This window comes from Triticum aestivum, chromosome 7B (genome assembly GCF_018294505.1).
Source record: "Triticum aestivum cultivar Chinese Spring chromosome 7B, IWGSC CS RefSeq v2.1, whole genome shotgun sequence".
In the NCBI taxonomy this organism is placed as follows: domain Eukaryota; kingdom Viridiplantae; phylum Streptophyta; class Magnoliopsida; order Poales; family Poaceae; genus Triticum; species Triticum aestivum.
The window spans coordinates 722,936,775-722,961,888 of record NC_057813.1 but is presented as its reverse complement, the minus strand read 5'-3'; the positions used below and the strand labels follow the sequence as shown (position 1 = coordinate 722,961,888).

Sequence of the window (25,114 nt, the reverse complement as noted above, 5' to 3'; positions counted from 1 at the left end):
GCCTTCAGCTGTGCTACTGCGCCTGTGATCCCAGAGTCGCGTGCGATTTCGAGGTACGTGCTCCGAAAAGGCGCATCCGATCTTCTAAGGGAGGGCAGCCTTGCCGAGTTGGCGACGGTGGACGCGTGGCTCGACGCCGAGTCCCACAACTTCGACAGGGCCATGTCGGCGATCACCTTCCAGTGCTTCGTCGTGCCCATGTTCATGGGCGAGACGACTGACCACAAAATCGTTGAGGAGAACCTGGAGAAGCTTAAGGTGGCCCTCGGAGTCTACGAGGAGCGTCTGTCCAGGTCCCGGTACCTGGCCGGAGATTTCATCAGCCTGGCGGACCTCAGCCATTGCCCCATGGCTCACTACCTGCTGGCCAGCCCCTGCGCGTCCGTCCTCGATGCGTATCCGCGTATGAAGGCCTGGGTTGATGGGATGATGGATCGGCCGAGTGTGGAGAAGGTCATGGAGCTTATGGATGCGTCGTGAAAAGAGTGGTGTTGTGGTGTGTGCTTTGTGGAGTGGAAGTTGTCCGAGATGTGCCGGTGGAAATGATTTGTCTTGTTTTTCAGTAACTCTTTCCATTTTGAATAGTAAGAGGGATAGAAGTTATACCTCCCCTCAATCTCCTCAAATCATTTTTGAGAAGTTTTAACATGAACATGCTCCCTCTTATCTCCTTTTCTCGTATAAGAGGTGAGAGTATATAATAGATCTGAATCGTTGACCTCATTAATTAGTGGACCGATTAATTCTTACCTTCTTACCTCATATGTAAAAAGAGGGGGTAAGAGGGAGCATGTTAAAATTTGCCGAGGAGTTTAACTGAACAAGAGGGTTTCAATCAGGCGTCAAAGTATACACAATTTATGTGGAAAGATCTTTATTACTTACACACAATTTTGTAATAATGGCCCATTTCACCACATGCCACGAAATGCCATTTAATTAGGCTCTCTAAGAGTATCTCTAACCAAACTCTCACATTCCTTTTAACTCCCCAAATTGGAATATTTTGAGGATGGTGTGGCTATGTCTTAGTCGACTGAGATTTAATAAAATCTTAGTCAAATGACATATTATATAAGAAGTAAAAAGAAAAAGCTAAAAGAAAGTTTTTGCATGAATTTGCACATAAGATCAAACGAATATAATATCGACTGACTGAGACGTCTCAGTCGACTGAGACTTGGCAAAACTGTTTGAGGATTTAATCAAACCTAAGCGAATCCTCAAACCTATAACTTCTCAAAAGTTTGAGGAGTTAAGTCTCGAAAGGTTCATTTTGGAGAGCAACGCCACTTTCTCCTCAAATCCCAAGCGAGCTCCTTTTGTTGCATAAGGGAAAACCGCTGCGGCGGCGAATGATTGACATCCCAACACAATGAATTCGCCTCACCCAAATCCCTAGGTCTTCCTCATTGCTACCCATTTCCACAAAAGTTTTCAAAATTCAGACCGAAATCACCGTCGCCCAAAAGTGCCGCCGCTTGATTCTCCACCGGTGTCATTCCAGTCACCGCCGCCGCTCGATCCACCATTGTTGTCACCCGTTTTCGCCATGGTGAGGCTGCTCCCCACCCATCGCTATGCCTACTCATGCCAAAACCTCCTATTGGTCGTCGTGAGGAACGCCGACGACACAATGAAAGGGGCAGAGAAGGAACAACCCCACTCCGTCGTCGTGAGCTAGATCGAGTGACAATTAGTAGGTATTATTTAATCTTAAAGTATTATGTACCAGGATCAGTGATGATGTTCTTCTCAACCTTGAACTATTTAAGTATTTATAGTACTTGGATCAGTAAACATATAAAAACATGTCTGTCATAAATAGTATTGGTTTTATTGGTAAATATAACCTAAAAAAGACATAAATTAAAACGTATCCTAAATAATAACCTAAATTAAACATAAATTTAAAAACCTAAATAAAATATAAATTAAAAGTAACCTAAACAAAACATAAATAAAACATAAACTAAAGAGCCCACCAGCCCACATCAGCATCGAAAAGGCCCAAAACCTGAGGTGCACCGAGGCGACGTCTGGCCAGACACCCTCGGATGCGCCAAACAAGCCGTCCAGCACACGTCTCGCGCCGCCTTGTCCAGGCACAACGCGGGTCCGCCGCCGCGACGTTCCACGGGGGACACCCAGTGGCGGACCTAGAGAGTATTTTGACTGGGGGCAAAGTATTTGAGTGGGGGCATATTCTTTCAAAATTTAAAGAATTTAAGCATATCTTTTAAAAAACACAAGCCAATATCACTAGAGTTTCAAATTTTGAGTGGGGGCCTGGGCCCCCCCTCACTTCAATGTAGGTCCGCCCCTGGGGACACCGCGCGCACCCTGACGCTCGCCTGGAGACTCGCGCTCGCCGCAGCCAGCTGCATGCGCCCGCCCGAGCTCGCGACGGCGCGGGGCACGAGAGACTGTGCCAGGTCGGCCAGCGCACACGTCTCCACGTCGTAGAACCTGGGGTAAACAACCGGATCATAGTAATTGAAGATCATCCAACAGCGCTCATCGTCACCCTCCTCCGTGGCGTTGGCAGAATCCTCAGGTTGAGAGGGTGGCGATCGGCGGATGGGAGCGTGGCGAGGAGCTCCCTCAGGTTGGCTATTTTGCAGATCATGCCCACAGGCAGGTGATAGGTAAGAGCGACCTCTCCGCGCATCTCTTCCATACTCCCCCCGTCCAATGAAAAGTGTATATATAAAAATTTTAGGACAAATTATGGAGTATAGTAAATATGCATTGGAAAGGTACAAGCCACAATATCTCTCCTTTTTAATTACCCAACCCCCAATGAGCTAAGTGCATGTACAAATTAAGAAGATCATGCGTAGAATGCTATTGGTCTTGATTATCGTGTGATGAGAGATAATTTTTTCTACTTTAAAGTGCATTGGAAAAATAGAAGTACAGTACACTCTTTTGTGGAGAAATTTGAAAGCCAAACGTACACTTTCACCGCCGGACGGAGGGAGTAAGTGATGCAGTTTTATGTTTACTTTGTAGACAATCAGGGAGGAACAATTTTAGCAAAGGTTTATGCGCTGCTCAATGCCAGAGCTGGTGTGTTTATCATGGTAACTAACTTTACCAAGCTGATTTCACAGCTGTCAAGGTAGAAGACAAGCGATGGTTTGAACCTTGATGTCTCAACACAAATTCCCTAGAGTTTTTGCACATACACTGAAGTAGACTTGCGACTGGGTATATGTGCCGACCACACTGAAGTTTGCTGCCGAGATCCCCAATAAGCTCATAAGCAACATAGCGGAGCAGTTGCTAGGGCTCTCCATTGCTAGCATCACGAGTGCTTCCCCTGCTTCTGCTCGTAGTAGATTTGAGGATCCATCCTCGTCAAAAAACTATTTCACCAAATTATTGATAATAACTTGGATTGTCCCAATCTTATCCATGTAGATCTTGGAAATGGTATTCATTGTGAACTTCGACTTTTCTAGGTAGATGGAGCCTACCTCTAGCTCCAAGATCTCAATGAGATTGACAATTACCAATCCATGGAGATCGTGGAAATGATATCCATCGTGAACTTCGGCTGTTCTAGGTAGATGGAGCCTACCTCTAGCTCCAAGATCTCGACAAGATTAACAATTAGAAAGTTATCCTCAGTAAGCTGTTGCCTCGGTGTTATGCATGTTGCAAGTGCCAGAGCTAGCTCATGATGGCAGGGGGAGAAGAGAAAATATGCAGCTCGATGGGGGAGTCAAGTGACTGCACTTTCCTGAATTTGAGCCTCTAAAAAACTGCTTCACTAACTATGCACACCCGGGAGGGGGGGGGGGGGCATTGCCCCCCACCCCTCAAAACACCCCCATATGACATTTTCCAAACCTTGCTAAAATACAGATGGTGAACCATAGAGGAATATGTGTGTAATCTCTCTGGTCAAAGCAGCAACATTTTTCTAAATAGTTGAGCGCAAACACATGTTACCCATCCTCTCAAGCAACGCGATGAAACGAACAAAGTTGTTGAGCCATTTCTGAGGCCTCATCCCCCACCCTCTTCGCCCTTGTCGGCTGAGCAATTCACTACTGAGCTAGCTCTACTGGTCTCCGAGGTAAACCCTTCTTTAGATCAAAGGACAACCAGACCCTGCAAATCATAGCGGCGAGTCAACGAAAGAGACATTTGTATGGGCCACCGAGGTCTAGCTTCCCTTTGTTTCTTCTGCTCTATGTGGGAATCTAAACTGGGTGAAAATTTTCCTTTTTTATGTGAGTATGTGGCTGCACTTTCCTGAATTTAAGCCTCTAGGGGGGTAACAACCCCTCCCTCAGAACATATTTATATGACATATCCAAACTGCGCAAAAATATAGATGGTGAACCATAGAGGAATAGGTGTGTAAGCTTTCTTGTCAAAGCAACAAGATTTTCCTAAATAGTTGAGTGCAAACATCAAGACTCGGTTTCTTGTAGGCGTTGAGTTCACCCACTATTTTTTTAACAGATACCCCATCATCTGGAAACGAGTCAAGAACAGTATACGTCATCAGTCATGATACTGCGGATTTGCTATTAGAGATACGGGAGGTCCATCCGCTTTATAGATAGATGAAAGGTGACAGACGACTAAACAACACACAATCGAAAAATCAATGAGCCACTTTTTTTTATCTTTACCTTTTCCTTCTCCCTTGTACTTTTTCTTCCTCGTTCTTCTAGTTGTAGGGCAGCAATCCATGAGGCCCTAAGGGCGATCAGGTTGACCTAGGGTAGCCCATAGTCGCCGCGCGCCCTGGCCGTCTCCTTCCAGGCGTGTGGGGTTTTGGGTCTAAAAAAATGCCCATCGGATTGCTTGCGCACCATGCTTCCGTCTGAGTCTCCTTTGACTTGAGCTACGGTGGTATACAGAAACGTGTGCGGGTGTGAACACTACGAACTAATTTTGAAAGGAATATGACAAAACACACCAATGCATGTAAAGCTTCTTTGTCATTTATTGGCCAAACATGCATGCATTGCAACTAATGCATTGGTAAACACAATTTTTTTAGGAAAACGAGTGCACTAATTGAGTGCTTTTGTAAACTACAAAAATTATTCCAGCACCCACCATCTATCTTGGTTAGTGAGATTTTTGAGTTGAGCCCAATAAACCGGAAAGGAGGGAGTACATGGAAGAGAAAAGTTAAAACAATGCAAGGATCTTTTTATAACATTCCTTAATTATTTTCAGCATTTATTCCAAAACTCTTTATTGCCTTAAGACTTATAAATTCTAGTAGAAATGAGACTTATAAAACGAAAAAACTAAAATTTTGAGATGAGTCCAATAAACCGAAAGGGAGGTAGTATTACAGAGTTGGAAAAGAATCTTTTTATAACGTTCCTTAATTATTTTCAGCATTTGTTCCAAAACTCTTTATTGCCTTGTGCGTCAAAGCACTTGAAGAAAGTGCGAAGTATAACCAGAAACAGGAACGAGAGAAAACTAGAAACACGAATAAAAAAACCCAGAAACAAGGACTAGCTTAGTCGAACCAGAAAAAGGCCCACAGAGCTGACAAATAGAAGCAGAGAGGCCAACTCCTAAATGTCCCTTATGGCGCCGTTAAAAGGCTGGCCGGCCCATTTGAACTACACAATAGTTCGTTTCTTTTCCGGTTTTGGAAATGTCTAGGCGTCTTTTTCTTTCTGATGGCCATTTATATGTTTATTTAGACGGTTTTTCATTGGGATTTATTTTATATATGTTCTCTTTTTACTTTTTATTTTCTTTCTCTTTTTCTTATTTTAAACATTTTCAATTAGTAATTTTTTCCAAATTCGTGAACACTTTATCCCATATCCGTGAATTTGTTTTGAATTTGCGAATGTTTTATAAAATTCCTGAACGTTCTACATAAGTTCAGGAACTTATTTCAAGTGCGCAGTTTGTTTTCAAATACATGACCTTTTTCAAATCCATGAACATTTTTCAAATGCACAAACTTCTTATCCAAGTTCTTGAAATTTTCTTGATTTGTGAATGTTTTTCAAATGCACATATTTTTTTAACCCGTGAAGTTTTCTCAAATCCATTGATGTTTTTGAAATGCATGAACTTTTATTCAAGTTCATGAACCTTTTTTGAAATCTGGGGACTTCTAAAATCCATGAACGTTTGTCAAATGTGTGAACTTTTTATTCAAGTTCTTGAACTTGTGAACTTTTTTGAAATTCATGAAAAAGAATCATAGTGAACTTTTCTCATATGCCCGAACTTTTTTAAATCCATGTAGTTTTTTATTCCTGATTTTTTTCTAATTCGCGAACTGTACTAATTCATCATTTTTTAAAACCAATATTTTTATTTCACCAAATTTAAAAAAATAGAGAAAAACGACCCGGTCTACTGCTCAACACACCACCCATAGCTTGAAGTTTGTGCGAAGCTACTCTGTAGAAATGCAGCTGTCTGTCCAGTGTCCAGCCGCCACCTTTGACTTATGCAATCACGGGAGGTGAGGGTTGGGGAGATCCATGGGGACAGAGGCGAAGATGAAGGTGTTCCGGCCAGCGAGATCCACCTGCGTGGCGCGGGTGCTGGTGTGCCTGGAGGAGGTCGGCGCCGAGTACGAGCTGGCGCACGTCCACCTCCCCGCCGGCGACCTCAAGGGCCCCGCGCATCTCGCCCGCACCGTACGTCCCGCTGGTCTCTTCTTCTTCTTTTTCTTCTTCTTCTTCTTCTTCTAGCAGCCAATTGAGATTTCTCTTTCGACACAAGCACGCTCGATTAACAAACAAGGTAATGTAGCAAGTAATACCACCTTGCCTTGCGGAGATCTTGGGTGATTGTTGCTAGGCTTACAGGTTCAGATTCAGAGTCTAGCTAGCTTAGCCATGCTTAAGATGTCCGATTGCTCAGCTCTGTATTTGCCTTGCAGCCCTTTGGCCAGGTCCCGGCTTTCCAGGACGGCGATCTGATCCTTTTCGGTGAGAGAACATCTTTGTGTAGCTATAGACTGACAAATTGCTCTGTACAACATTATTCAGATTTATTTTTTTTAGAAGGAAAGGGCTGCGCCCCCGTTCCATTTCAACAGAAACGAAACAACGATCCAGAGAGTTTTACATTGGTAGCTCGCGACGGACAGCAGGCACGCTGCCGCAGTAAAACTAAAAGCGTTACAACGCTATTACAAAGCCAGAACATAGCTAAAGCCAGAAAAAGGAAACACTGCTGCTGCCTTGCAAAGTCCTATGGAGATACTACAGGCTCACTGTCTACAACCAGAGGCTAAAATGTGTCACCACGCCTCAGCCAGGATCTGGCCACAGCACCAGAGGAGGGCTTCTCGCTTTCTTCTCCAGCTCTTCCATAGCCCACACCAGCTTGTCCCTGGCACATCCTGAGGAAAGGCACTCCCACGTAGATAGATTTATCGCTGTTCTCCTCCAAATAGCCTGCAAACCAGGACAACAAACATTATTGAAAACCATGTCATTGCGTGTTTTTCAGATCGCCCACAATCCAGCCGCATGGACAGTGTTGATCGCAGCAAACTTGTCACCCCCAAGCCAGTATGAGGAGATGGACATCACATTAATGTCTTCTCTCACTCCTGTAAGGGTACAGATGGCTTTCCATAACTCAACAACAACAACACAGGTGCTGAATAAATGAGAACATGATTCTTGTTTGGAACAAAACACACAGGTAGGATCACCCACCTCCTGTCTTTTGCTCAAGTTGTCTCTGGTCAGCAAGTTATTATTGACCAAAAGCCAGAGAAAAATTTGAATCCTGGGAGGAATTTTAAGGTTCCACACAGCAGGAGAACTAGTAGGTAGTACTCCTCTAAAATTGATAAATTTATAAAAGGATTTAACTGTATAGACCCCTTTAGAATTCAGATTCTAAACAGGGGAGTCATCCTCATCTATCAAATGAATGGAACTAGTATTTTCTAACAACTCAAACCAGAGGGCCATCTGTTCCTGGGTGAAGCATCTCCTAAAGGTGAGCTTCAGGGTGTAACCATCCCAGATGTTATCTATGGATTTACATTTGGGAAAATTTTGTTTTTGCCACTCTAGATTTTGCCAATTTTTCTTATACCACTCTAAATTTTGACATTTCACTTTTGCCACTCTTAGTTTTTGACAATTATCACAATTGCCATTCCCGTGGCAAAAGCAAAATTTTCAGAATGGCAATTGTGATAATTATCAAAAGCTAAGGGTGGCAAAAATGAAATAAAATTATTTTTCTTTTGCCACAAATTGGCAATTGTGATAATTGTCAAAAACAAAGAATGGCAAAAGTGAAATGTCAAAATCTAGAGTGGCATAAGGAAAATTGGCAAAAACAAAATTTTCCCTCTTATATTTCGTACCTATGCTGTGATAGGATTTGGATTCCGAGTGCACCTTTTTTCTCGCGGGGCACCGAAATTCCCGGTTACCGCGGTAACCGCAAAATCCCGGAAAATTTTTTGGACGAAATTTAAATCTAAATTTTCAATTCAAAACTCTGAATAATGTATAGATTGGATCTGGACTCGTTTTTGTCGGCAATCCACCTTCTGACACAGTGGTTAGCTTATATATGAGCTTCATGTGCCTTGAGGTTGCAAGATCGAATCACTCCAGCCCCATTTATTTTTAACTGCATCTTCCTTTTTATCATAAAAATTATGAAAAAAAGAGAACCACAACAATTGAACCCGAGACCACAGGGAAGAATAAGCAAAGACGCGTTTACCACTACGCTACTGCTGCCTGAATGTTCTTACAAAGTTCCGAACTTATCTAACCTAACTATCAGAGTTTAAGTTCAAAAAATTCGAAAAAATTCAAATCTTTTCGCTCGGTACATACTTTTCTCGTGGGGTGGCGAGAAACACGGATACCGGGCGGTATCCGAATATTCCGCCCGGTACCCAAAACCATGCCTGCACTACACACACTGTGCAGGAGGTGCGGGCAGGTGCATGCTGCATGCTGGGTGGGGACGTATCCGTTCACTGTGAATACGTTGCTGAATGAGCATGCCTGATCCGAATGGTCCCGTCGGTCCGAAAACACAAAGGGAGGGCGCGTTTGGTTTTTTTAGGGGTAACCAAGTTTTATTCAGCAAAAGCCAGAGAAAGTGGGATACATCTCTGGTCGTGGGGTTGACCGAACCAAATGTGTCGCCTCGGACCTAAAAGAAATGCATACTTGGCTAATCTATGTGCCTCTACATTAACGGCACGACCTTCGAAAGTAAAATTACAATTAAAAGAAAGAACTCTGCTATGAATCTTCGAGATAATGGCGCCATTAATTCCACGACTGTTGTTGTCGATTGCTCCGACTACTCCCATAGAATCTGATGCAATAACTAAGTTGTGGATGTTGAGATCCTGGGCCAAAGCCAGCCCCTCCCTACATCTCCAGAATTTCAGGATCGTCCACTCCTGCGATCACGAGAGCTGAGCTCCCCAGGTAAGCTCCCGTTTCATCACCACAAACAGCTGCCGCTGATCCTCCAAGTCCCTTCCGGCAAGTGGCATCAACATGAACCTTTGCATTGCCCGACGGTGGTGCTGTTGGGCGCTGGGTATTTGTAGTGACCGTAGGAGCAGCTTGTTGTTTTCGGTCTTGAGGTGCTGCCAGCATACTCAGTTCAAGAAGATATCTATTGATGAAACCATGGATAGTTTGTGGGCTTTGGAATAAACCTTCATGTATAGCTTTGCGTCGCGCCGCCCAAATAGCCCATAGGGTGACCGAAAGCTTCACAAATAAGTCATGCGATAATGAATTCATAAGGGTGAACATCCATTGTTTGGCTTTCGGTTCAGCGATTGTTGCTGGGGTTTGAGCCAGCTCGTCGTCCACAAGAGCCCACGTGCATCTTGACATGGTGCATTCCAAAAGGGAGTGTCTCCATGAATCTGGAGTGCCGCAAATACCACATGCACTAGAGTCTGACATGTGCCTATGTGCCCTTACATCATTGGTTGGTATAGAGTGTTTAGATAGTCTCCAAAGGAACATGCAGACTTTCCCAGGGACTTCTGTTTTCCACAATCTTTTCCAGTGCACTTCTTTGGTCACCAAATTGGAGGGCCCATCCCTATTTTCCAGCCATGCTTCATGTCTCTGTCTTGTACTAACTAGCATGCGATATGCCGATTTAATAGAGAAAATACCATTCTTCTCATAACTCCAGCTCCAGAAATCATCAACATTCATCGTGCATAGAGGGATACCCAGAATGATTTTCGCATCCATGTTGAGAAAAGTCGCTTGGACTTTCTGTTTTTCCCAAGTGGGAGAGGTCATATCAATCAACTCAAAAACATAGGTAGGTGGTTCGTTCTCAAACAACCATAAGGCCTCTTCATCTCTGGTCTAGGAAACCAGTTGTCCTCCCAAACTCTTGTGCTCTCTCCATTACCAATGCGATGGATCAAACCCTGCTGCAGGATATCTCTTCCTTCAATTATTGCTCTCCAAACTTGACTCGGGGCGCTGCCAAGTTGAGCATTTAGGATAGTGCCATTAGCTAGTATAGTAAATACCCTTTAGCAAACGCGCACACATGCTGTACGGATTCTGCAAAAGATGCCACGCCTGCCTAGCGAGCATTGATAGGTTAAACAACTTGAAATCCTTAAAGCCCAGGCCCCCATACCTTTCGGTTGAGTCATCTCCTTCCACGATACCCAATGAGGTTTCCTTTTTCCATCTTTGCTACCCCACCAAAACTCCCCGATGAGCTTGTTGAGATGTTCACACAACCCTCAAGGAAGTTTAAAACGAGACATTGAATAGACTGGCACCGCCCGAGCTACTGATTTCACAAGTACCTCTTTGCCAGCCGAGGACATGGTTGTCTCAATCTACCCCTGAACCTTGCTCCACAATCTATCTTTAAGGTACTTGAAGGAACCATTCTTACTGTTGCCTATGTCAGACGACATTCCAAGGTATTTTTCATTAAGTGTTTCATTGGGTACATTCAAGAGGATCTTTATATCATCCCGAGTACTCTTCGGCACCCCCTTGCTGAAACAAATTGATGACTTCATATTATTGATTCTCTGCCCTGAAGCCTGGCAATAGGATTCTAAAACTTGGTTCAACTCAGTAGCACCCATACTATTTACCTTGAAAAACAACAGTCTATCATCAGCAAATAAGAGATGGTTAACTAGTGGTGCCAATGGTGCCACCTTTAACCCCTCCAAATTAGATGACTCACTTCTCGATTTTAACAGGCAGACAGGCCCTCTGCTGCTATCAAGAACAAGTAAGGGGATATTGGGTCCCCCTGTCGGATCCCTCTAGATGGTTTAAAACCCTCAAGCTTCTTCCCATTAAACAAGACAGAAAAATTAACTGTGGTAACAAGACTCATCATGATACTCACCCAGTTTCCCGAGAACCCCAACTTTATCATAATGGCTTGTAAGTAGTCCTACTCAATTCTATCGTAGGCCTTCATCATGTCAAGCTTTAGGGAGTAGGATTGGTGTTTCTTTGCTCTGTTCCGTTTCATAAAATGTAGACATACATAGGCCATGATAATGTTGTCAGTGATCAACCTGCCAGGTATGAAAGCCGTCTGTTCCTCTGAAATTATGTCTGGTAAGATTATCTTAAGCCTGTTTGATATCACCTTTGAGGCAATCTTATAAAGTACATTTCATAAACTGATTGGCCGGAGTTGGGACAAAAGTGTAGGAGTTTTCACCTTTGGAATAAGAACCAGTGTAGTTTCATTGATGCTCTCGGCTGACTCTTTACCCTCAACAATTTTTAGAACCGCTTTGGTTACCTCGTTGCTACCTCTTGGGCATGCGTTGGTTTTTTCCCTTGAAGAGGAAAGGGTGATGCAGCAAAGTAGCGTAAGTATTTCCCTCAGTTTTGAGAACCAATGTATCAATCCAGTAGGAGGCTCCTCAAAAGTCCCACGCACCTACACAAATAAACAAGAACCTCGCAACCAATGTGATAAAGGGGTTGTCAATCCCTTCATGGTAACTTGCAAAAGTGAGATCTGATAGAGATAATATGATAAGATAAATATTTTTGGTATTATTATGATATAGATTGGAAAATAAAAGATGCAAATAAAAGTAGATGGAAAACTTATATGATAAAAGATAGACCCGGGGGCCATAGGTTTCACTAGTGGCTTCTCTCAAGATAGCATAATTAATATGGTGGGTGAACAAATTACTGTCGAGCAATTGATAGAAAAGTGCATAGTTATGAGAATATCTAGGCATGATCATGTATATAGGCATCACCTTCGTAACAAGTAGACCGAAACGATTCTGCATCTACTACTATTACTCCACACATCGACCGACTCTTTCCTGCATCTAGAGTATTAACTTCGTAAGAACAGAGTAAAGCATTAAGCAAGATGACATGATGTAGAGGGATAAACTCATGCAATATGATATAAACACCATCTTTTTATCCTCGATGGCAACAATATAATACGTGCCTTGCTGCCCCTGTTGTCACTGGGAAAGGACACCGCAAGATTGAACCCAAAGCTAAGCACTTCTCCCATTGCAAGAAAGATCAATCTAGTAGGCCAAACCAAACTGATAATTCGAAGAGACTTGCAAAGATAACCAATCATACATAAAAGAATTCGGAGTAGATTCAAATATTTCTCATAGATAAACTTGATCATAAACTCACAATTCATAGGATCTCGACAAACACACCGCAAAAAGAGTTACATCGAATAGATCTCCAGGAAGAGGAAGGAAAACTTTGTATTGAGAATCAAAGAGAGAGAAGAAGCCATCTAGCTAATAACTATGGACCCCAAGGTCTGTGGTAAACTACTCACAACTCATCGGAGAGGCCTTGGAGATGATGTAGAGGCCCTCCGTGGTTGATTCCCCCTCCGGCGAAGCGCCGGCGAAGGCTCCAAGATGGGATCTCGCGGATACAGAAGGTTGCGGCGGTGGAATTAGGTTTTTGTGGTGCTCTTGGATGGTTCGGGCTACGTAGATATATATAGGAGAAAGAAGTAGGTCGGTGGACGCTCGAGGGGCCCACGAGGGTGGGGCGCGCGCCCACCCCCTTAGGGCGCGCCTGGCACCATCGTGGCCGCCTCGCTCGTTGCTTGGCGTCCACTCCAAGTCTCCTTGTTTGCATTTGTTCCAAAAAGATCGTTCCCGAAGGTTTCATCCCGTTTGGACTCTGTTTGATATTCCTTTTCTTCGAAACACTAAAATAGGCAAAAAAACAACAATTCGGGCTAGGCCTCCACTTAGTAGGTTAGTCCAAAAATGATATAAAAGTGTAAAGTAAAGCCCATAAACATCCAAAACAGGTAATATAATCGCATGGAACAATAAAAAATTATAGATACGTTGGAGACGTATGAAGCATCGCCAAGCTTAATTCCTGCTCGTCCTCGAGTAGGTAAATGATAAAAACATAATTTTTGATGTGGAATGCTACCTAGCATAATTCTCAATGTAATTTTCTTTATTGTGACATAAATGTTCAGATCCAAATGATTCAAAATAAAAGTTCATATTGACATGATAAACAATAATACTTCAAGCATACTAACAAAGTAATCATGTCTTCTCAAAATATCATGGCTAAAGAAAGCTATCCCTACAAAATCATATAGTCCGGCTATGCTCTATCTTCATCACACAAAGTATTTAATCATGCACAACCCCGATGACAAGCCAAGCAATTGTTTCATACTTTAGTATTCTCAAACTTTTTCGACTTTCACATAATACATGAGCGTGAGCCATGGACATAGCACTATATGTGGAATAGAATGGTGGTTGTGGAGAAGACAAAAAAGAGGAAGATAGTCTCACATCAACTAGGTGTATCAATGGGCTATGGAAATTCCCATTAATAGATATCAATGTGAGTGAGTAGGGATTGACATGCAACAAACACTACGAGAAAAAGGCCTGCTAGTGGCGCACTTGTTTTGGCTACTAATGGCACATTACAGGTGCGCCACTAGCACCACACCATTATATTTTTTCACTAATGGCGCACCACTGGTGCGCCATTAGTATATGGTATACTAATGGCGCACCAGTGGTGTGCCATTAATATGCCTAGAGGTTTTCGAGTAGATGATTTTTAAAATCTGAGGCATAACTTTTAAGATCTGGAGAAACAAAATTTTATTTGGATCTTAAAAATTAGTATCTAGTATCTGGTATGTTACGGGGCTTTTCGAGTAGATGATTTTTCATATAAAAAACTAATGGCGCACTACAGGTATCTCGTTACGGGGCTTTTCGAGTAGATGATCTTAAAAATTAGCGCACGTGTAGAGGTTTTCACCATTAGTATCTGGTATGTTACGGGGCTTTTCGAGTAGATGATTTTTCATATAAAAAACTTTTTCATCCGAGTTAGTATGCAAAAGTTATGCCCATTTTACAAATTCCAGAGAGATTTTGCAAATAAAGTCGAAATTCATATTTGTAAATTTTCCCAACAACTAGACCACATATCACATGGAAAACTTATTTTCTTTTATTTTTTTGATATTTCCATCATTTTCTTTTATTTTTTTAAAACTGAAAAGGCCGTCCACGGGGGAGGGGGGGGTGCATTCGAGGGAATTTTGGGTCAAAGTTAGTTGTAGTGGCGCACTGAGTGTGTGGTGCGCCATTACTAGTTAAACTAGTAATGGCGCACTATCCCTGGTGCGCCATTACTAGTTTTGTAAAAAAAATTGTTACTAATGGCGCACCGTGTATGTGGTGCGCCATTAGTATTTGTAGTTTAATGGCGTACCTATATATGATGCGCCATTAGTATATACTAATGGTGCACCACACATGTGGTGCGCCATTAATGTCCATTTTATCTATAGCCGTTTTCCTAGTAGTGGGATGTACTAGAGCTATAAATGTATGAAAGCTCAACAAAAGAAACTAAGTGGGTGTGCATCCAACTTGCTTGCTCACGAAGACCTAGGGCGTTTTGAGGAAGCCCATCATTGGAATATACAAGCCAAGTTCTATAATGACAAATTCCCACTAGTATATGAAAGTGACAACATAGGAGACTCTCTATTATGAAGATCATGGTGCAACTTCGAAGCACAAGTGTGGTAAAAGGATAGTAGCATTGTCCCTTCTCTCTTTTTCTCTCATTTATTTATTTGGCCTTTCTCTTTTTTTGCCTTTCTCTTTTTTTTTGTAAAGTCCGAAGTCCCATCCCGACTTGTGGGGGAATCGTAGTCTCCATCATCCTTTCCTCATTTGGGACAATGCTCTAATAATGAAGATCATCACACTTTTATTTACTTACAACTCAAGATTACAACTCGATACTTAGAACAAGATATGCCTCTATATGAATGCCTTCGGCGATGTGCCGGGATATGCAATGAACCAAGAGTGACATGTATGGAAATCATGATGATGACCTTGCCACAAATACGATGTCAACTACATGATCATGCAAGAGCAATATGACAATGATGATGTGTGTCATAATAAATGGAACGGTGGAAAGTTGCATGGCAATATATCTCGGAATGGCTATGGAAATGCCATAATAGGTAGGTATGATGGCTGTTTTGAGGAAGGTAAATGGTGGGTGTATGGTACCGATGAAAGTTGCACGGCACAAGAGAGGCTAGCAATGGTGGACGGGAGACAATGCGTATAATCCATGGACTCAACATTAGTCATAAAGAACTCATATACTTATTGCAAAAATCTACAAGTCATCAAAAACCAAGCATCACGCGCATGCTCCTAGGGGGATAAATTGGTAGGAAAAGACCATCGCTCATCCCCGACCTCCACTCATAAGGAAGACAATCAATAAATAAACCGTGCTCCAACTTCATCACAAAGCGGTTGACCATACGTGCATGCTACGAGAATCACAAACTTCAACACAAGTATTCCTTAAATTCATAATTACGCCACTAGCATGACTCTAATATCACTATCCTCATATCTCAAAACAATTATCAAGCATCAAATCGATCATAGCGTCCAATTCACTTTCTATGATAGTTTTTATTATACCCAACTTGGATGCTCATCATTCTAGGACTATTTTTATAACCATAGCAAATACCATGCTGTTTTAAAAGACTCCCAAAATAATATAAGTGAAGCATGAGAGATCAACAATTTCTACAAAATTAAGCCACCTCCGTGCTCTAAAAGATATAAGTGAAGCACTAGAGCAAAAATTATCTAGCTCAAAAGATATAAGTGAAGCACATAGAGTATTCTAATAAATTCTAAATCATGTGGGTTTCTCCCAAAAGGTGTGTACAGGAAGAATGATTGTGGTAATCTATAAAGCAAAGACACATATCATACAAGACGCTCCAAGCAAAACACATATCATGTGGCGAATAAAAATATAGCTCCAAGTAAAGTTACCGATAGACGAAGACAAAAGAGGGGATGCCTTCCGGGGCATCCCCAAGCTTAGGCTTTTGGTTATCCTTGAATATCTTGGGGTTCCATGGAAATCCCCAAGATTCGGCTCTTGCCACTCCTTATTCCATAGTCCATCAAATCTTTACCCAAAACTTGAAAACTTCACAACACAAAACTCAACAGGAAATCTCATAAGCTCCGTTAGTGCAAGAAAGAAAAACCACCACATAAAGTACTTTAATGAACTCATTATTTATTTATATTGGTGTTAAATATACTGTATTCCAACTTTTCTATGGTTCATACCCCCCGATACTAGCCATAGATACATCAAAATAAACAAACACCACACCAAAAAACAGAATCTGTCAAAAACAGAACAGTCTGTAGAAATCTGTAACTTTCGAATACTTATGGAACTCCAAAACTCCTACCAAAATAGGACGTCCTAGGAAATTTTCCTATTGATCTACAGCAGAAAGAATCAACACAAAATCATGTTTCTCTGATTTACTGAATTTTTTCTCGTGAGCGCAAATTTTCTATTTTTCAGCAGAATCAAATTAACTATCACCGAAGGTTATCCTATAGGTTCTACTTGGCACAAACACTAATTAAAACATAAAACCACATCTAATCAGAGGCTAAATTAATTAATTATTACTAAACAGAAGCAAAAAGCAAGGAACAAAAATAAAATTGGGTTGCCTCCCAACAAGCGCTATCGTTTAACGCCCCTAGATAGGCATAAAAGCGAGAATAGATCTAAGTGTTGCCATCTTTGGCATTCAGTTCTTCAATAGAACACTTATAACCCATAGGAGTTTCTTTCTTTCTAGTAATGATTAAACTCTTAGGCAAAAAATCAAGATGTTCGTTTGTAGCAAAAGGTTCCTTAATAAGAGCAAAGAAATTGGAATGAACGCTTATTGATTTGAGCTCCGCATTTTCCTTACTAGAAGATTCACCCTTATTTTTAGGAACATACATTAATTTAGCAATTTTTGTAGGAGGAGTTGGATTATTTTCATGGATGAAAAGGCAGAACCTAAATTAGTAATAATATCCTCAAGTTTACCTATTCTTGTGGAATCTTGATCTATCCTTTCGTTAACTATAAGTTCCTTCTCTTTAAAACCTTTCAAAGTAACTCCAACCTTAGATCCATATTGAGTAATTTGGTTGTGGATCTTTTTATCCAAATTTTCAATTAACTCGACAGTAGCAACTTTATTTTCAATAATTTCAAGCCTTTGCATCACATGTTCTAAAGTTAAAACTATTCCGTTAACCAAAAGAGGCGGTAGACCAAACAAATCTATCATGGCATTATAAGCATCAAAAGTATGGCCACCCAAAAAATTCCCTACGGTAATGGTATCAAGAATGTATCTATTCCAAGGGGTAATGCCTACATAAAAATTGTGAAGAAGAACGGAAGTAGATTGCTTCCTAGTAGATATAGTTTGAGCATTGCAAATTCTATGCCAAGCATCTTTTAGATTTTCTCCCTCCCTTTGTTTAAAATTAAGAACTTCATGATCGAGAGTATTAATGATGATAGGAGGACTAGCCATGATAACGTGATAAACAACTAACACACGAGCACACAAAAGGCAAGCGAAAGAGAGAGGAGAACGGGAAAGAGAGGGCGAATAAAACGACAAGGGTGAAGTGGGGGAGAGGAAAACGAGAGGCAAATGTCAAATAATGTAATGCAAGGGAGATGAGTTTGTGATGGGTACATGGTATGTCTTGACTTGAGCGAAGACCTCCCCGGCAACGGCGCCAGAAATCCTTCTTGCTACCTCTTGAGCAGGCGTTGGTTTTTCCCTTGAAGAGGAAAGGGTGATGCATCAAAGTAGCGTAAGTATTTCCCTCAGTTTTGAGAACCAATGTATCAATCTAGTAGGAGGCTCCTCAAAAGTCCCATGCACCTACACAAACAAACAAGAACCTAGCAACCAACGCGATAAAGGGGTTGTCAATCCCTTCACGGTAACTTGCGAAAGTGAGATCGGATAGAGATAATATGATAAGATAAATATTTTTGGTATTTTTATGATATAGATTGGAAAATAAAAGATGCAAATAATAGTAGACGGAAAACTTATATGATAAAAGATAGACCCGGGGGCCATAGGTTTCACTAGTGGCTTCTCTCATGATAGCATAATTATTACGGTGGGTGAACAAATTACTGTCGAGCAATTGATAGAAAAGTGCATAGTTATGAGAATATCTAGGCATGATCATGTATATAGGCATCACGTCCGTAACAAGTAGATCGAAATGATTCTGCATGTACTACTCTTACTCCACACGTCGACCGACTCTTGCCTGCATCTAGAGTATTAACTTCGTAAGAACAGAGTAACGCATTAAGCAAGATGACATGATGTAGAGGGATAAAATCATGCAATATGATATAAACCCCATCTTTTTATCCTCGATGGCAACAATATAATATGTGCCTTGCTGCCCCTGCTGTCACTGGGAAAGGACATCGCAAGATTGAACCCAAAACTAAGCACTTCTCCCATTGCAAGAAAGATCAATCTAGTAGGCCAAACCAAACTGATAATTCAAAGAGACTTGCAAAGATAACCAATCATACATAAAATAATTCAAAGGAGATTCAAATATTTCTCATAGATAAACTTGATCATAAACCCACAATTCATCGGATCTCGAAAACACACTGCAAAAAGAGTTACATCGAATAGATCTCCAAGAAGAGGAAGGAGAACTTTGTATTGAGAATCAAAGAGAGAGAAGAATCCATCTAGCTAATAACTATGGACCCGAAGGTCTGTGGTAAACTACTCACAACTCCTCGAAGAGGCCTTGGGGATGATGTAGAGGCCCTCCATGGTTGATTCCCCCTCCGGCGAAGCGCCGACGAAGGCTCCAAGATGGGATCTCGCGGATACAGAAGGTTGCGGCGGTGGAATTAGGTTTTCATGGTGCTCCTGGATGGTTTTGTGGTACGTAGATATATAGGAGGAAGAAGTAGGTCGGTGGACGCTCGAGGGGCCCAAGAGTGTGGGGGCGCGCTGGGCACCCTCTTGGCCGCCTCGCTCGTTGCTTGACGTCCACTCCAAGTCTCTTGGTTGGCATTTGCTCCAAAAAGATAGTTCCCGAAGGTTTCATCCTGTTTGGACTCCGTTTGATATTTCTTTTCTTCGAAACACTAAAATAGGCAAAAAAACAGCAATTCAGGCTGGGCCTCCGGTTAGTAGGTTAGTCCAAAAATGATATAAAAGTGTAAAGTAAAGCCCATAAACATCCAAAACAGGTAATATAATAGCATGGAACAATCAAAAGTTATAAATACATTGGAGACGTATCACTCCTCACTGCAAACATCCCAATGACACTGGAAGAATTTAGCTGGGAAGCCATCGGGACCCGGTGCCTTTGTGGGATACATTTGAAACAATGCTGTCTTGACCTCCTCGACGGTATATGGGGTGTTTAAGCTCTTATTCATCTCCTCCATAACCTTCCTTGGCACAGTATTTAGGACCCGATTATAACACCACGATGCGGCTATATCTCCCACGTGTCGAGGCACGACTTAGAGGCATAACCGCATTGTGGTTTTGTCTCAAGAAGTGTCATCATTACGATGCGGCTAGAAGTGATCAAGAAGTGATCCTGAAACTACTTACATTCAAACATAACCCAAAACGTCTTCACTTCCCGGACTCCGCCGAAAAGAGACCATCACGGCTACACACGCGGTTGATGCATTTTTAATTAAGTCAAGTGTCAAGTTCTCTACAACCAGATATTAACAAATTCCCATCTGCCACATAACCGCGGGCACGACTCCCGAAAATTTATATCCTGCAGGGGTGTCCCAACTTAGCCCATGACATGCTCTCACGATCAACGAATGATATTCCTTCTCCCGGAATCACCCGATCAGACTCGGAATCCCGATTACAAGACATTTCAACAATGTAAAACAAGACCAGCAAGACCGCCCGAATATGCCGACAAATCCCGATAGGAGCTGCACATATCTCGTTCTCAGGGCACACCGGATAGGTCAAGCTACGAGTAAAACCAACCCTCAAGTTTCCCCAAGGTGGCCCCGCAGGTTGCCCGGTTTGGACCAACACTTAGAGGAGCACTGGCCCGGGTTTTTTTTAAATAAAGATGACCCTTGAGTCTGCAGAACCCAAGGGAAAGGTATAGGTGGTAGGTAGGCAAATGTTAAAACCAAGGTTGGGCCTTGCTGGAGGAGTTTTATTCAAGGCGAACTGTCAAGGGGGTCCCATAACCCCAACCGTGTAAGGAACGCAAAATCAAGGAACATAACACCGGTATAACGGAAACTAGGGCGGCAAGACTGGAACAAAACACTGATACGTCTCCAACATATCTATAATTTTTGATTGCTCCATGCTACTTTATCTACTGTTTTAGGCAATATTGGGCTTTATTATCCACTTTTATATTATTTTTGGGACTAACTTATTAACCGGAGGCCCAGCCCAGATTTGTTGTTTTATGCCTATTTCAGTGTTTCGAGGAAAAGGAATATCAGACGGAGTCAAAACAGAACGAAATCAACAGGAGAAGTTATTTTTGGAAGGAAACCTACCAGATAGACTTGGACCCTATGTCAGGAGATGAGGGAGGTGCTCACGAGGGTGGGGGGTGCTCCCCCTTAGGGCGCTCCCCCCTGCCTCGTGGGGCCCCCAAAGCTCCACCGACGTACCCCTTGCACCCATATATACCTACGTACCCTAAAACTTCTAGAACAGAAAAATAGATCGGGAGTTCCGCCGCCGCAAGCCTCTGTAGCCACCAAAAACCTCTCGGGAGCCCTTCCCGGCACCCTGCCGGAGAGGGAGCCCATCACCGATGGCCATCTTCATCATCCCGGCGCTATCCATGACGAGGAGGGAGTAGTTCACCCTCGAGGATGAGGGTATGTACCAGTAGCTATGTGTTTGATCTCTCTCTCTCGTGTTCTCTCTCGTGTTCCCTCTATGGCACGATCTTGATGTATCCCGAGCTTTGTATTGTAGTTGGATCTTATGATGTTTCTCCCCCTCTATTCTCTTGTGATGAATTGAGTTTCCCCTTTGAAGTTATCTTATCGGATTGAGTCTTTTATGAGAACACTTGATGTATGTCTTGGTGATCAACTTGCGGGTTTCGTGACATTGGGAACCTATACATAGGGGTTGGCACACGTTCTTGACTCTCCGGTAGAAACTTTGCGGCACTCTTTGAAGTACTTTTATGTTGGTTGGATGAATCTGAGATTGTGTGACGCATATCGTATAATCATGCCCACGGATACTTGAGGTGACAATGGAGTATCTAGGTGACATTAGGGTTTTGGTTGATTTGTGTCTTAAGGTGTTATTCTAGTACGAACTCTTTTATAGATCGATCCGAAAGAATAACTTTGAGGTGGTTTCGTACCCTACCATAATCTCTACATTTGTTCTCCGCTATTAGTGGCTTTGGAGTGACTCTTTTGTTGCATGTTGAGGGCTTGTTATATGATCTATCTATGATATTATTGTTGAGAGAACTTGCACTAGTGAAAGTATGAACCCTAGGCCTTGTTTCCTATCATTGCAATACCGTTTACGCTCAATTTTACCACTTGTTACCTTGATGTTTTTACAATTTCAGATTACAAAAACCTTTATCTACTATCTATTTTGCACTTGTATCACCATCTCTTCGCCGAACTAGTGCACCTATACAATCTACCATTGTATTGGGTGTGTTGGGGACACAAGAGACTCTTTGTTATTTAGTTGCAGGGATGTTTGAGAGAGACCATCTTCATCCTACGCCTCCTACGGATTGATAAACCTTAGGTCATCCACTTGAGGGAAATTTGCTACTGTCCTAAAAAGATGTGCATTTGCAGGCCCAACAACGTCTACAAGAAGAAGGTTGTGTAGTAGACATCAAGCTCTTTTCTGGCGCCATTACAGGGGAGGCTAGGTAAAGGGTACTCACACCCCGTCAACTAAGCTCTTTTTTTTGGCGAGGTGAGTGCTTGAAGTTATATCTTTAGATCTTGTAATCGAATCTTTTTGTTTCTTGTTTTATCACTAGTTTAGTTTATAAAAGAAAACTACAAAAAAATGGAATTGAGTTTGTCTCATACGCTTCGTCTTTTTAATATCTTTCGTGAGTATGATGGAAAGGAAAATTGTGCTCAAGTGCTAGAAGAAGAATTATATAGAATGCTTGGCATGAAATATGTGAATGATGAGCATGATTGCAATGTTGTTAGTATGCATTCCTTGAATATCCATGATGCTAATGATATGCAAAGCCACAAGCTTGGGGAAGCTATTGTCACGCCCAATATGCGACCCTATCCAAAAGGAACTCGAAGGTCCCACCAAGGATAGACCCTCATATTGAAACACTTTTGCAAGGTGGATATCATTACATCAACATTACATAATAGATGGGGATACATACAAAAGGCATACAATGCCACACGAATACAACATCACAATACATAAGAGCATCATCCGACTACGGATGAAACACAAACAGAAACTCAAACGACATCCACCATGCTAGCCCAGGCTACCGACCTGGAACCTATCCCCTGACCGAAGAAGCAGAAGAAAAACTCCAAAACAAGCGAACATCGCTCTCACGTCATGATCATCGCAAAAACTTGTACCTGCAACTGTTGTTGTAGTAATCTGTGAGCCACGAGGACTCAGCAATCCCATTACCATGGGTATCAAGACTAGCAAAGCTTAATAGGAAAGGAAGGGGTAAAGTGGTGAGGTTGCAGCAGCGACTAAGCATATATGGTGGCTAACATACGCAAATAAGAGCGAGAAGAGAGCAAAAGGAACGGTCGTCAACTAGCAATGATCAAGAAGTGATCCTGAACTCCTACTTACGTCAAACATAACCTAGAAACCGTGTTCACTTCCCGGACTCCGCCGAAAAGAGACCATCATGGCTACACACGCGGTTGATGCGTTTTAATTCGGATCTGGTGTCAAGTTATCTACAACCGGACATTAACAAATTCCCATCTGCCTATAACCGCAGGCACGGCTTTCGAAAGATTATACCCTACAGAGGTGTCCCAACTTAGCCCATGACAAGCTCTCGCGATCAACGAAGGATATACCTTCTCCCAGGAAGACCCGATCAGACTCGGAATCCCGGTTTATAAGACATTTCGACAATGGTAAAACAAGACCAGCAAGACCGCCCGATGCGCCGACAATTCCGATAGGAGCTGCACATATCTCGTTCTCAGGGCAACACCAGATGAACACTACGTTCAACTAAAACCAGCCCTCGAGTTTCCCCGAGGTGGCGCTGCAAGTGGCTCTGGTTCGGACCAACACTTAGACAAGCACTGGCCCCGGGGGGCTGCAATAAAGATGACCCTCGGGTTAATTACTCCCAAGGGAAATATAGGTGGTGGTGAGGCAAATGGTAAAACCAAGGTTGGGCCTTGCTGGAGGAGTTTTATTCAAAGCGAACTGTCAAGGGGGTCCCATAAATCACCCGACCGCGTAAGGAACGCAAAATCCGGGAACATAACACCGGTATGACGGAAACTAGGGCGGCAAGAGTGGAACAAAACACTAGGCATAAGGCCGAGCCTTCCACCCTTTACCAAATATATAGATGCATTAATAATAATATAAGAGATATTGTGATATCCCAACATAAACCTATCCACCATGGAGCAATCTTCAACTTCACCTGCAACTAGCAACGCTATAAGAGGGGCTGAGCAAAGCGGTAACATAGCCAAGCAACGGTTTGCATAGGAAAGGTGTCAAAGGTTAGAGGTTCATGGCAATATGGGATGGCTTGATAAACAGGTGATAGGTAGCGCAACATAGCGATAGAACGAAGCAACTAGCATAGCAATGATAGTAGTGAGATCCAGGGTAGTGGTCATCTTGCCTGAAATCCCGCAAGGAAGAAGAACGAGTCCATGAAGAAGACGAACGGATGAAGCCGAACCAAGTGTAGACGAACGAATCCTCACGATCGCAACGAAATAGGAACTATCGAAAAGAAGCACACAACATAGTAAACACACCACACATGAACAAGGCATGATGCACAACAAGCATGATGCATGACAAAGCTACATGAAGCTACTCATGGCAAGAGATGATGCAAACAAGAACAACACATCAAGGCAAGTTTAAATGAGGCCGAGAACATATAACAATTCCGGTAAGTCCTCATATGCAACTTTCGAAATCAGTCCAGATCTGAATAAACCTTATGTTCAAGTTGTTAAACAGCAAGTTAAGATGCACCAAGATGATCTACACGAGATTCTAGTCAAGTTACATATAAAGTTCATTTAGTTCGGAGCTACGGCCTAGAAGATATGAGCAAAACAAGTCAAACATGGCATTGATGCAAAATGCACCCAAACATCAAGCAAACACCTCAAAACTTGGATGCAACATGATAATATGAAACTACATGCAAAACAAGCAAGTTTCATATAGAGCACACTCAGAACGGAGCAACGGTTCAACACACGCACATGAAACAAGTTTAAAGGACAAGCTGTCCAAAACAGCAACTAGGCATATTGCAAGCATCAAAACAACATGCTACAGCATCTCAACATGAAAACAAAAGGCATGGGCATGATGTACAGGTAAAGCATTACAAAACATGAACACTGAGCTATCTCCAGAAATCACTAGAACATGCTCAAACACACATGGCAAG

The 25,114-nt window shown here is 42.3% G+C and overlaps 1 protein-coding gene across 1 annotated transcript in view; it reads left to right on the top strand.

The window, feature by feature from the left end:
• Window positions 1-605, top strand: part of LOC123158624 (glutathione S-transferase 1-like) — a 1,532-nt gene extending 927 nt beyond the window's left edge. Inside the window, exon 2 of the mRNA XM_044576540.1 lies at window positions 9-605. Coding sequence (XP_044432475.1) covers window positions 9-480 — 472 coding nt within the window. The 3' untranslated portion in view covers window positions 481-605. The remainder of the gene's footprint in view (window positions 1-8) is intronic.
• The last annotated feature ends 24,509 nt before the right edge of the window (window positions 606-25,114 follow it).